This window comes from Gymnoscopelus braueri, assembly GCF_963280865.1.
Source record: "Gymnoscopelus braueri genome assembly, chromosome: 11".
Lineage (NCBI taxonomy): Eukaryota > Metazoa > Chordata > Actinopteri > Myctophiformes > Myctophidae > Gymnoscopelus > Gymnoscopelus braueri.
The window spans coordinates 32,478,571-32,492,634 of record NC_137613.1 but is presented as its reverse complement, the minus strand read 5'-3'; the positions used below and the strand labels follow the sequence as shown (position 1 = coordinate 32,492,634).

Here is a 14,064-nt window from a genome sequence, read left to right as displayed (position 1 = left end):
GTTGAACTGGGAAAGAACTGTATATAAAAAAGTGAAAATGACATTACAATAGTGATGTGCAGAATGCCTTAATGGCGTCAAATATTACCACCACCCTGCTCCTTTAAAAAGATCTAGATGGATTTGGAATTGTCTGTTAACTTAATTGTCAAACAAACACCATATGTGTGAGCTATGTACTGTATGTGTAAATGTGTGTGTGTGTGTGTGTGTGTGTGTGTGTGTGTGTGTGTGTGTGTGTGTGTGTGTGTGTGTGTGTGTGTGTGTGTGTGTGTGTGTGTGTGCGCGCGCACGCGCTTCATAGAGTCTTCAGTCTTTCAAATCCCTGTGCGGCTTCCACCCAGTGTGGAGGCCAGCTGGTTTTAATACTGTGTCGGCCTTTCAACAGGCTGTAGTACTTGGCCAGTTTGGGGAAGCGCCCAACAGACAGCCTACATAGAAGAGAGAAGGGGATTTACAGTATCATTGATAGGCATTGATCATACAGTATATCGTCACTATCAGGCGGAATCCTGGTATGTCCAAAACTGCTACTTTTAAGGAAATGGAAAAAGAACCTGTGTCCCAATGGATACAATGTAGTTATTATTTAGTCACAAGCTCTTGTTAATGCATTTCATTGGTTAAATATATAAAACCCACAGACAGACAACCTCTTTCAACCTGGCATCCCTATATTGGGGAAGTCATTATAGGCAACAATATTAGACACGTTGAAAAGATAATTAAAAAAAAAATACTTTTAGAGCATAACCATGGTCATAATGGAGATAAAAAATTAACAATTAGATGCCATAAAACAAAATCCATCTGTGTGTTTTCATGTCAAACGTCCCTAAATCTTGATTATACTTTCTAACAAACAAAAGATAATTGAATTGAAATCACATGTGTTGGTAAATCAAGGCTCTGCTGGGCCTTCATGGATCAACCTGATCCCCTGTGACTTAACCACTTAAACTCCAGCATCCTTATTGTGGGGAAGGCTTTCGCAGAAAATAGCAGATCGACAAGCTCACAACGTTGTGAACTTGTCGATCGGCTACAATAACATAAAATAGAAAAGATACTAATATAGAGCCCTGAGGGACTCCGATCAACCAGGGTTTAAGTGGTAAAATTCCGATTCCAGTATTTCATATAATTATGTAGCCTACTGTACCACCGACTGTGGAGAAAAACATGAATCTCACATACCCAAAGCGGAAGGCAAAGGCAATGCTGGGAAAGACAATGACATCAGCCAATGAGAATGGTCCTGCCAAGTATGAACCTGGTGCCACCTTAACAGAGAGAGTGGAAATGTGAACACTGTGTGTGTGTGTGTGTGTGTGTGTGTGTGTGTGTGTGTGTGTGTGTGTGTGTGTGTGTGTGTGTGTGTGTGTGTGTGTGTGTGTGTGTGTGTGTGTGTGTGTGTGTGTGTGTGTGTGTGTGTGTGTGTACCTTTTCCAGGTAGCCCTCCCAGAGCTTCAGCTCGGTGACCAGTGCTTCTGTGTTTCTCTGTAAAGCTGAGTCATGTCTCTCTTCCTCAGGGACAAGCAACTCGTAGTAGATGACAGCATCTAGCAAACAGCATCATACATTTAGCATTACACTGACTGCATACACACAGCTCTGGTGGACGAAGTACTCAGATTCTTTACTTACTGTAAGTAAATGTAACAATACCACAATTGAGGGCAAATAAAGGCCTGTATTAAAACATTTACTTAGGTAAAAGTACAAAAGTAATGGCATCAAATTACACTTAAAGTACCAAAGTAAAAGAAATTAAAAAAGTAGAATAAATATTTTGAGAATAGCCGATCTATGTGCCTCCGAGATGTAGTGGTATGGAAAACTTTAATTGTAATTGAGTACAATACTTGAGAGTAAATGTACCTATTACTTTCCAACTCTGATACACAGATTATTGGCATGTGTAGTATGTCTTTGTGCATGCAGTATGTTTGTTCAAATATCGTGTGTATTTCTGTGTCTGTGTTGATGAGTGCATGTGCATTTGTGTGAGTGTATGCACGCCTTACTAAGCTTATCATGAAGCGTGAGGCCCTCACACATGCGTTGGTAAATCAACGCCTGTTCTGCTGGGCCTTCAGGGATCAAACGGGTCCCCTTTGACTTAAACTGACTCTATATGGGGAACACACACACACACACACACACACACACACACACACACACACGCACACCCACACACACACACACACACACACACACACACACACACACACACACACACACACACACACACACGCACATTTTGTTGGAAATCTATATTTTCTTACGACCCATAAAAATGTTTCCCGACCCATAGTTTGGTAAACACTGTCCTAAATGATGTGTAGCTTGTGAGTGGGTTGTGCACGTCACTCAGTGGGTTATGTAACTGTGACAAGTCACTATAGCATAGCAGTTGACCTTAATTTGGCGTTCTAGTTAAACTTGCCATTCTGCTTGCTCATTCCACTCTTGCTGTCACATACCACCGCCACTGGTGAAAATTGTTTATTTATTAGATCAACCAGGCAGGTAGTAATACAGTATATAGCAGAGCCTGAATAATACATAAAACTGTATTTATCATTGTAAGTATTGTTCCTTGTGTTCCTTGAGTTTGACAATTATTTCTCAGGCACATACAATGATTATAAGAAACATAGCCAATCAGAAACTCACAACTAATCTAGCTGTTAGTTATCAGTTATGTCACTCAGTTCTCCTTACCTCCAGGTATAAACATGCTCCACAAGATTCATTCAGTACATTGTCTCCATGTCTGAAGACTGGGAGCTGGAACAGTGAAATAGATGATATTAACATGATTAGACTTAGGCTTAATTTTTAAGCCATTTTTTTTCAGGGACAAAACAAAAATAGCCAATCTACAAGCTTGGCTTGTAGATAGATGAATTGTCAATAACATTGAAAAATTATGCGAAACAGTAGTAGTACAGTCTACTCTACAGGTTTAAGGACCTACAGGACTTGCTACACCTTGTCTTTATAGACTATGGTCCACAGTGGAATAATCCACCAGTCTACTTCACTAGCCAATAAGAGTTTAACAATAGACTGCACTCGAATAAACTAGGATAGTTGGATTTTTTTCTCCATCAAAATGACTACTTGAGTTCCTTCCACAGTGACTCGATGACTAGAAAAACCTCCCAGCAGAACAGTGCTGCATAATTTCCCACCCTGGTTACACATTAGCTCGACCCGCAGTGCTTTGTGGTGTTCCACATGCTAAACTTACCTGTCCTCTTGGGTTGATATCCAAGACTTCCTGAGACTTATGCTGTCCTTTGTCAAAGGACAGAAGCTTGTGTTTGTATCCTTGAAGCTTCTTCTCTTCCAGAGTGATCATCACGCGCCAGCATGGAGGGGAACCTGCCCCCCACAGCAGATCCATTGACTTGGCCATAGTTTAGAATGAGGTTCAGATTTATGCACCAAAGGCAAAGGAAGAGGCTTAGTGATAACCGAAAGTGAGCAGAAGTGTCACAGGTTTATGACCCCCAGCGTTGCCAGATTTTGCAAGAGAAACAAGCAGCCAGGTGGTCTACAAAAACAACCCCAAAAGAGGCAACAAGGCCGCATAATCATGACCCACACAGGGAGGTCCCCAGCAAAAGTACAAGCTCACAATGCGTTGTGATGATGATGATGAGATCTGCTATTTTCAAAAGATCTTGGGAAAAAAAGAAGAGATATTTGGAATATTTTACAGTTATATTACAGTTTAACTACACAAATCTTGTATAGGGGTCCCTGGCACCAAATAGTTTCAGATGGGGGTCCGCGGCGCGGACAAATACAAATGTTTGAGAACCACTAGTTTAAACATTAGGAAACATTACATTACATTACATTACATTACATTACACTAGTTTAAACATTAGGAAACAAGCCCAAATAAGCAACTACACTTTAGAAACAAGCCCAAATAAGCAACTACACTTTAGAAACAAGCCCAAATAAGCAACTACACTTTAGAAACAAGCCCAAATAAGCAACTACAATTTAGAAACAAGCCCAAATAAGCAACTACACTTTAGAAACAATCCCAAATAAGCAACTACACTTTAGAAATAAGCCCAAAAAACTCAACCCACCACTACCAATCGACTTGACAGAAAAACAAGCCCAAAGTCGCTTATAATAAGCGGACTTGGCAACACTGGTGACCCCCCCCATCCAAAGGTTGATTACTATCGCCACACCCAGGTGTTCAAACATACTGTACAGGTGTCATTGTAAAGAATACATTTTGTTGACCGGATGGGAACTGGAAGGGAAATATATTATTTTTTCCAAGTAGTTATAGAACATACATTATACGTGACACAGTGAAGATTAATACAAACAGCATTTTACTCATTATTATTATTATTCAATCCATTTATTGAACTTTGAGCCCTTCAAGATCTGAAAGTGAAAGCAGGGAGGGGAGCTGCTGGGGTGTCTAGGTTAGGCATGAGCTAATCTCTCAAGAACAGATTAAAGTGAAAAACAGCAGAGGGCGCTGTTTTTCCTTTTTATTTGACGATGGGTTCCCAGATTGGGCATGAGCCAACACAGAAACAAAGTAATACTCTGGCACCCTCTTCTGGAAATATTGTGTAACTACAGTACACATCAGGGGACTTAAAGGGTAAGACCACTTTGGTAGAGGTTTGGGTTGTGTAGTTACCTTGCCATGATGTAACTCCAAAGGTGGACAAGAAATGAAAAATAATTGCTCCATTAATTAGAAATTGATAATTAAAATATGCTCCCCATTGACTTACATTGTACACTGAAACAGCTCTCAAAGTCACTCTTTTAGCCCATAAACGAACACAAACTAAGCTGATTCAGACAATATAGAACATCACCAAACCCAGTACTGTTTATTTTTTTAATAAAAATGTCAACTTCCTGATGATTTTACTATTTGAAGATCCGGATCCGGATCCGCCGATCCAGTCCAGGTTTTCTTTCTAATAAAAATAGCTAAATCAACAGTAAGTTAACATTTTTATTTAAAAAAAAACAGTACTGGGTTTGGTGATGTTCTATATTGTCTGAATCAACTTTGTTTACATTCGTTTACGTGCTAAAAGAGTGACTTTTGAGAGCTGTTTTACTGTACAATGTAAGTCAATGGGGAGCATATTTTGAATTATCAATTTCTAATCAATGCAGCAATTATTTTGTATTTCTTGACCACCTTTGGAGTTACATCATGGCGAGGTAACTACACAACCCAAACCTCTACCAAAGTGGTCTTGCCCTTTAAGTGGTAAATTCTGAGACTTTTCTGTGGTTGGGGAAATAACCTCTGGTAAGCTTCATGCCTATATGATGTCACCAATCATCAGTTACCAAAATACACACTAAATTCACCAAAAATATTATTTTGTATTAAAGGGATAGTTCACCCCCAAAATGGCTTTTTTTCTATCTAGTCACCCCATGGAGACTTGAATTCATGGATATTTTGGGGTTTTCGTCCCATTCCTAAAACAAAAAAATATTCTTGAATTCAAGTCTTCATGGGGTGACTAGATAGAAAAAGGGTATTTTTTGGGTGAACTATCCCTTTAAATACCTTTTCACAGCTTGATAAGCTGGGACCCTGTCACTCAAAGTTGCACTTTTTTGTGAATTGTAGAAATCACACACGCACGCACGCACACACGCACACTCTTATGATGGCTATATACATACATACCTCATTTAAAGTAAGTTTTGTTGTATTTGTTTTATTTCAGAATGTGAATACACCGCAGTAGTGGTGTTTGTGTTCAGTTCAACAAGAGAATACCTAAAGAAGTGAACATTCTCAAATGAAGCTGAGCTGCGTGTAGACTGTTGAGGTGGAACCAACTGGTAATAAAGTCTGTTGTACATGATATCCAGAGCTTTCCACAACGCGCGTAACTCGTTCGAGTTCCTATGACATGAAGCATGACCACAGAGCCAGAAGCAAATCAAAACCCTGGAGGCCTTTCCAACTTCAACAGTGTTGCTCCCTTCCCCTGGACAAGCAGCAACATGATGAGCAAATTGTTGCTATCGGGCAGAAACCTCCTATCGCCATATTTTATTTTGAGTTTTTTTCCCCGTAAATTAACGGCCTATAGCGTCACACAAAAGCATCAAAAATAGCAGATCTGCAAGCTTGAAGCACGGCGCGAAGCGACGTGTTTTGGCCTTGCAGATCTGCTATTTTTACTATTTTGGAATTTGAATAAGTAACTGTTTTGTACATATGAGGTTTCCACCCGATAGAGACGAAATGCATAATTATTTGAGACCATGCGTTCCTTCTGCTGTGTTTGTCATTAAACTTTTAAATTATAATTCACAAAATATCCTCTCTTTTTTTTACTCTTTCTTCTCATACTATTATACACAATTCTACAGAAATTACAAAAATAATACAAAACGTGGAACACACTAATCATGCACACTACAGTACTTCGCAGCTGGAGAGGGCATTTACATATTTTTGTACAGAATTCTCTGCATTTCCAACAAAATAAGTTTTTTTTTCTTTTACAATTTCAACTTCTTTCCATGCCTGTTTTTTTTGTTTAGTTTTTACAACTTATTAACAGTTCCTCTGAGATAAAAGTGTAGAATTCCTTTTTTGTGCACATTTCATCAGTCATTCATGTCGATATGAGCAACTATTATCCTTCAGAACCGATAAGGTGCGAGACATTATTTGTTATAGTAACAAAGTGAGTATCTGAGTTCTGCAATAAATTAGACAATTAAAACACTAAAACATTTGACCAAGATAATAAAAAAGCAAAAGTAAAACATTTATCCAGCACTCATATTAATTTGTTATAACTAGCTACATAATTGAATAATAACATTTCTCTGAGAAAGACAGTGGGGGAGGGAGAGAGAGAGAAAGTGATAAAGAGAGATGGCAAAAATATACTGTGCTGTCCCCTTTAAAATGAAAGGCACAAGTCATACTGAAAGCCTTTCACATTCCTAAAAATTGTACCTACACATGGATATTACACACTATAGTGGCGCCAGCGACAGAAGCAGACAGTTGTGTTTTGCACATCAACTGGTTTCTCAGAAAAGTGTCATTATTCCTGTAGATTTCTACTGGGATTGTCTGAAAATGGACGAGAAGTGAACAATGCACCCAACAGAATCCCAACGTGAATAAACCCCAATTCAGAATACATCCAGAGTTCACAGCTTCAATAAAAGAAAAGTAATAAATGTCGGCACAACAGAAGCCCACAAGCATACATCCCTTTGTGCCTCAAATGCAAAATATATATTTAAATGAACACGACAGAAATGTTTCCCATCATCTTGAGGCAGTGTGATAGAAATTAACCACTTTTAAATGTTTCCACATTTTCAACAAATCTTGCATTGCCATTTCCTTTACCAAGAAAACCTTAGGAACGTTCTCCCATATGGTCTTGGGAAACCAGACTATTGCTAATTTGTTTATTGTGCCAGGTAGTTAAATGCAATCACCTGATGTCCCAAGCCTAAATGAGTCTCCAATTAGACAGCTAGAATAAAAAACAACAACAGCAGTCTGAGTCCTGGGGACTGGAGTTGAGAACCACTGTTTTAACCCTTTAAACCCTATATACTTTGCATCAAAACTATTCATATAGTTGATGCCTCATTCATACAGGTTCACGCCTTTATTTGCGGTGAAAAATCACCCTCGTTCTGAATACAAATTGTGCCACGTTATCGCGCGTAATATTCACGTTCTGTGTGGATGTACTCTTGACACAACAGTAACAGTGACTATTATGTTGACGCATTAACATTGACTTTCTCTGTCTTCTTCTCCTCATCCCTTACACCACATGTCCATTTTCCTTCCTGCGTTTGCACCCAAAAGCAAAAACAAAAATACACTATGGAAACGGAAGCTGCATCGCACACAGCAAGCAAACTCGTGATTTGTTGCCACGCGAGTTATTTACAGGGCTTCCGATTGGCTGAGCGGTATTCTGAAGGTGTGGCGAAGGCAGTCTCACCGACAGACACATCAAATGAGGGTTGAGGAGTGGGGTTCCGTGCTGATGTGGGACGGTAGTTGATATCACAGTTGCATGTCTGGAGAGTCAGATAGTCCCAAAGCCAGAGCCTCCTCTGGTGTCAGTCCACTCTTCAGAGTCCGTCTCACTGTAACAGAAGGTAAAAGGATTGAATACTTAAAAACACGCCTATTTACCACACATTGACATTCAGGTCAAACATTCATATCCAATATTCCCAAACCGAATCCTTATTGTGTTACAGATGCACACAACAACAAAAAACTGTCAAAGTTGTTGTTGAACCAGGTCCCAGAGGCCATCTTCCACATGTCTTGAAACCTTTCTGGTCATCCTTTGTTTACACTATTTTTAAGGCTGTAATATTATGCCTTTGCCTACGATTGAATGTTTTTTGGTACATTCTCAGTTCCAGATGGTTCCAAACTCCCTCTCCCTGCTCACTTACACTACAGAAGGTCATTGCCTTCTCCTCTTTATTAGCTAGACAATTCTCCTTAAATGGATGGTTGTAAACCCTCCATCACACAACCAATGGATCAAAGATGTGATGCAGAACACCAAGCTGGAAGAAATCTGATGCATACTCAACGGCTCCATTAAGAGATTTGACGAAACCTGGGACCCATTAATAAACTATGTGAATAGTTTATCTAGCTTGGAACTATGAAGTAACACCTCTAGAACCTCTAGAGGTGGTCTGTCCTATATGCTTGAACACACAACTCTATGATGCACGTGATTTTATCTTATTTTGTTTTATTTCTATTATTACAAGCCGAATATTAGCTTTCCTGGCATTGCCAGGGTTACTGCACTGACAACACGTTGCAAGAGTTTCTTGCTTTTGTGAGTTTAGCCCCAGACAGTCAGACAGACAGACAGACAGACAGACAGCAAGAAGGAAACGAGAACAGGACGTACGTGATTTGCGGTTGGCCCGTGACCTCCTCCTCTCCCGTGGTTGTGACGGGCCCTGAGTGGCTGACCTCACAATGCGCTCCATGATGTCATCTGCATCATCGTCACCGTTCAGCGTTTCCTCTGCAGGTGGCTTGGACGCTGGCATGGTTGCCATTGGCATACTGCGACCTGAGTGGACACCTCCTCCCCGCCCTGGACGTGACCTGAGCCGCGTGCGTAGCCCCGGCACCGTGTTCAACGCGCTCTCTCTGTCGCTGCTGCTCAGGCTGGTCTTCAGCACGGCCTTCAGGGTCTCATGCTCTGCAACGTCCTCTTCGTGGCCCAAACCCGGCTGGGACTGCTCAACCTCCCCATGGCCACTGGGGGCGCTGTTACTGCTGTTGCTGCCCGAGCCATACCGACCGGCCTGATAGACAGATAAAATAATAATTTATAATAACAGTAATTTTCCTCAGGGGATAATTCAAGGATAATTTGTGTATATAATATAACACAAAAGGTGCATACATGCTATGTCGTACATTACTGAAGTCTACTGGGTATTTATGAACATTCATTCAACAGTCATTGAACAGTATTTAAAACTACATTATTAAGCTTTTTTTGTGAAAAATAATGTTATTTTGACCAGTCTGGTGGTGTGTATTTGCTCTACTCTTCTATGGAGAAATGCAGATCCTGTGGTAGGATATCACCACTACTGGTTGACAAAAGAACTGCCTGAAGTTCAGTGAAGGTCAACATCTCCCTTGAACAAGTAGACATGCTCTGTTGACTCAGTGGTAAAAATGTCAACACTTGCGTGGGGAACCAGGGTTCAAATCCCCGATAGAACAGGAAAGTGTGGCACAGAGTGCAGCTTTAAATACATTGGCCATATTCACACACAATGTGGTCAATGTCATGTACGAGAACTTTAGAGTCAAAGAACGTGAGAATTAGTTAATTGTGACACAGCAAATGCTTTACGTGCGTCCATGATCTGTGCAAAAATCAGAATTAATTATAAACGGTTAAAAAGGTGGGAAAATCCTGGTTAGAGGTTTCATGCACACATGCACGCATGGTGATACCTCACGTGATACCTCACGCTCCTCTTCATCATCAGACTACATGGGGACAGAGAGAGCCCAGAGTAAAAAGAAAATATGAATGAAAGAAAATTAATGGAAATAAGAAATAAGCGACAGAGAGAGATGAAAAAGCGGGATAGAAAATAATAATTGAATAAAGAAAACATAGGAGTAAGTGAATGTGTGTGTGTGTGTGTGTGTGTGTGTGTGTGTGTGTGTGTGTGTGTGTGTGTGTGTGTGTGTGTGTGTGCATGCATGCGTGAGCATCTGAGAGCACGTGCACCATGTAACAGGTGTATGACACTCACAGGCGCGTTGACATCTATGATCATCTTGCCGCGGGTCTTGTTGCGTTCTCTGTGGTCGGCTCTCTTCTGTTTCTGCTGCAGGACGCGGTCGCGCGTGGTTCGGTACTCCAGAGCAAACTCACTCAGGATCTTACTGAACCTGTGGACGCTGATGTCTCTGACGCTGTAGGACGGATGTCCCAGGTACAACAGGAACGCATGGAACCTGGAGAATGTAAACCACAACCATAACATGAGAACAACACAAAGGCTTAGAATTCTTGTTCTCTGGTTGTTGTGATGTGACAATACTGTATGTGTCTGTCCAGAGAGAATTCTGAATGTGATGCATGCTTGTTGAATGTAATACATTTTTTTAACTTTTACTTTCATTGTATTGAACATCACATTTATTTTTTGTTGTTTTGTTCATTTTGTTTTTGTCAAGCACTCTTTACAGCTGTCTCATCCTCAATCATTTATTATTATTACTATTATCACTAGTATTATTATTATTATTAGTAGTAGTAGCAGTAGTAGAATAATTATGTTGCAGTGGAATACAGTGACAATAGCAGTAGTAGCAATGGCATTGTCATTACTTACAGTATTATTATAATCCATGCTTGTCAAGGCTTCCTTTAGTTTAGGACATACAGTACCTGTTGATGATTCTGCGGTGGACGATCTTTAGGATGATGATCCTCTCTGCACAGTCCTTGAGGAAGTCGGACATCTTCTGTTTCAGAATGGGTTTCATCTCGTGCTTGGCAATCATCTTCAGGTGGTCCCAGGAGGCTTTGCAGCGACGCTCCATCTGACACAGGGTCTCCTGTAGTTGGTCAAAGTCCACCTGAGAGATGGAACATAATGAGCAAGCCAGTTGGGACAAAATTCATCACTGCATCATAAGCAGGAGATTGTGATTAAATAACTGTATTGGATCCAATGGAACACAGGTTCTTTTTTTCATTTCCTGAAACGTTAAGGTGTTGGACATACAAAGTGTAAGTCCGACAGCGATGAAATAAAACAGATGAAATGCTCCCCCATCAGTGTTATTGACCCGTTTCCCCTGTCCTCCTGACCTTGGCTGAGCGTGTGATGGCTCCTATCTCGGAGTAAAGGTCAGTGCTCTGGGGGAAGTTCTCCACCACCACGGAGCAGGCGTGGTGCAGCAGGGACTGCTTATGGACAGTGTCCTTCACCTCTGGTACCTTCTCCAGATAGGTCAGCTCAAAACCCTTAGCCTGGATCACACAGTATACACACACACACACACACACACACACACACACACACACACACACACACACACACACACACACACACACACACACACACACACACACACACACAGAGAACATAATCTCAGTCAGCAGTGCAGGCTCACCCCCCATTTTCTGCCGCAGTCTGAAAACGACTGTCCAGACTCTACCTCCCCTCACCTATGTTCTTTTTCTATGCAGATGTACAGTATGTTACTTGTTCACGTTACAGTATGTTATTTTTATAGACATAATACTTTTGCTTGACTACAAATGCTTAGAACATTATTTATATAGCATGTTGTTTAGACTGATTTGTTTGATGTTTACCTGGTATCCTAGTTACTTTGTAGCACTTAATTGTTTTTTTCTTTGCACTGTACTTACGTTGACCACGTCCGTACCCTGTCGTTTGTTGGCTAGGGTTCGTGTCATTTACTCTGATCTCGCACTTGTAAGTCACCCTGGATGAGGGCTTTTTCTAAATGCCTAAACTGCAAATTGTATAATTCTATGATGCCGTAAGCCTTTAATGAAAGGAAGTGAAGGGGAAATGACGAGACGGGGCGGGAGGGAGGCGGACTCACATTGGCTCCGTTGAGGAAGTTGCCGATAGCGAGCAGCGTGGAGAGGATGTAACGCAACGTCTTGTTCTTCTCAAGCTGCTCCATGCCTTCCTTCAGGTCCTGCAGGGGCTCCGCCACTTCCTGGAGAGAAGGAAACACACACACGCACACACCATTAACTATGTCAATTAAGACTCCGGACAGGCTGTGTTTCATTAAGGACTCGAGTTACTTTAAGCGTGGAGCAGGTGCACCGTGTCTCCCACTGCAATTCATCTGTCCTTGTTTAAGTCCTTCATTAAAGGTCACCAGAGGTTGTGCAGAGGTTGCCATCTCAGTCGGCCTTTGGTATCAAATGTGGTTCTGATTACCTGAACCTTTTGTTGTTGTACAGTATGTACTCCAGTGTGTGTGTGTGTGTGAGTGCATCTGCATGGTATGATGCCCTCCATTAAGCCTCCTGCTACTAAACCATCCCATCGAGTCCAGTGTGGATCAGTGGTCAGGCGTCTTGCCTTCCTCTAGAGTGAGATGAAAGGCAAACGGCATCCTGTGGAAAACCGTAAAATTTACAGGACAGCGTGGGAGAAGCGGCATGTTTTCCACTCTCCGCTATTTTGACTTTGAACTCTTGCTCTTGCTTCGGCGGTCTTTGTTTTGACTGAAGAATGTCCGTGTGCCAGCAGGGACTAGGTGCCTCTAACAAGCGTGCATGTTTCGATGTTGTGATGTAATGATGCTGTTGTTTTGCGGTTGCTGTTTTTGCCCAACTCTGCACGCCAGGGATGCTAATACACGTGGACACTCATGTGACATACACGCACCCGAGGGTTGTGCACATATTTTACTTGTGTATGTTCTTGTATTATGTGTTGTTGTCTGTTCTTGAGTCAGAGCCTCCCACATTTTGATGCGTACTCCTGCATGTACAAACGAAGAATAAAGCAACCAAGCAACCAAATAATTGTGTCTGTTTGTCCATCCTTTTTTCACAAAAGCACATTCGGATCTGATCTGCCAAGACACACACACACACACACACACACACACACACACACACACACACACACACACACACACACACACACACACACACACACACACACACACACACACACACACACACACACACACACACACTCACCCACACGCACAGAACCGCACGCACGCACACACACTCGCACGCACGCATACCTTCTCAGTGGCCTCATAGTCCAGTTTGAAGGCCCAGAGTTGGAGTCGGGCCGACAGCTCGCTGATGGAGGACAGGGTGAGGAGGAACTGTTCTGCTGAACCAAGAGGGATGTCAGGGTTGGCTAGCTGGGCTTCTTGGATCTTTTGCTTCTCCTCCTCAGTGGGGATCATCGTTAGGATTTTCTAAAGAGAAGAAAGAAAGGAGGAGATGGGGAGAGGGAGACGAAGATGCAGATAGAGAGAGAGAGAGAGAGAGAGAGAGAGAGAGAGAGAGAGAGAGAAAAAGACAGTGAGGAAGAAGAACGTGAGGATGTGTGATGGAACATGAAGTTACAAAGAGTCAAAGAAATTGTATGACTGGCTCAATCTTGACCCTGGTCCATCAGCTCAGGACAATTTCAAGACATCTCAGACCCCCATTTCATATTTTTATCTCTGCTACCCGAATCTACTCTGTAGATAACTCAGTGTTAATAATCTGAGAGTAAACAAATGGAATCAAAAGAACCTGTAAGGGTCCATTTGGAGAGGTACTGACCCGTAAGTTGTTTCCTAACTATTAATCATTAAGCTGGGGACCCCCTGGAATCCCCTCAAGAACCCCCGGGGTTCCCCTGACCCCCATGTTGAGAACCACTGGTTTAACATAGATTTCTGTTAGTAAATATATCTCAGATGTCATTCTGGAAATACCGTTCCGA

The 14,064-nt window shown here is 41.7% G+C and overlaps 2 protein-coding genes across 7 annotated transcripts in view; both read right to left on the bottom strand.

The window, feature by feature from the left end:
• Window positions 1-298: 298 nt before the first annotated feature.
• LOC308095593 (glutathione S-transferase A-like) lies at window positions 299-3,427 on the bottom strand (the record flags this gene model as incomplete). Its single annotated transcript, XM_080442644.1, has 6 exons — window positions 299-431; window positions 1,198-1,277; window positions 1,444-1,562; window positions 2,028-2,133; window positions 2,728-2,793; window positions 3,260-3,427. The coding sequence occupies 6 exons, from the start codon at window positions 3,425-3,427 to the stop codon at window positions 299-301; spliced, it is 672 nt and encodes a 223-aa protein (XP_080298770.1).
• Window positions 3,428-5,736: 2,309 nt separating this feature from the next.
• Window positions 5,737-14,064, bottom strand: part of fhod3a (formin homology 2 domain containing 3a) — a 74,730-nt gene continuing 66,402 nt past the window's right edge. For 4 of the 6 annotated variants that reach the window (XM_080443098.1, XM_080443095.1, XM_080443099.1 and 1 more), the window contains 8 exons: window positions 13,364-13,546; window positions 12,191-12,310; window positions 11,424-11,585; window positions 10,998-11,188; window positions 10,357-10,561; window positions 10,049-10,084; window positions 8,976-9,381; window positions 5,737-8,178 (listed from right to left, as the gene is read on the bottom strand). In XM_080443098.1, the coding sequence (XP_080299224.1) occupies window positions 8,096-8,178; window positions 8,976-9,381; window positions 10,049-10,084; window positions 10,357-10,561; window positions 10,998-11,188; window positions 11,424-11,585; window positions 12,191-12,310; window positions 13,364-13,546 (1,386 nt within the window). In that variant the 3' untranslated portion in view covers window positions 5,737-8,095. The remainder of the gene's footprint in view (window positions 8,179-8,975; window positions 9,382-10,048; window positions 10,085-10,356; window positions 10,562-10,997; window positions 11,189-11,423; window positions 11,586-12,190; window positions 12,311-13,363; window positions 13,547-14,064) is intronic. The other 2 variants (XM_080443096.1, XM_080443097.1) reach the window with 2 other exon arrangements.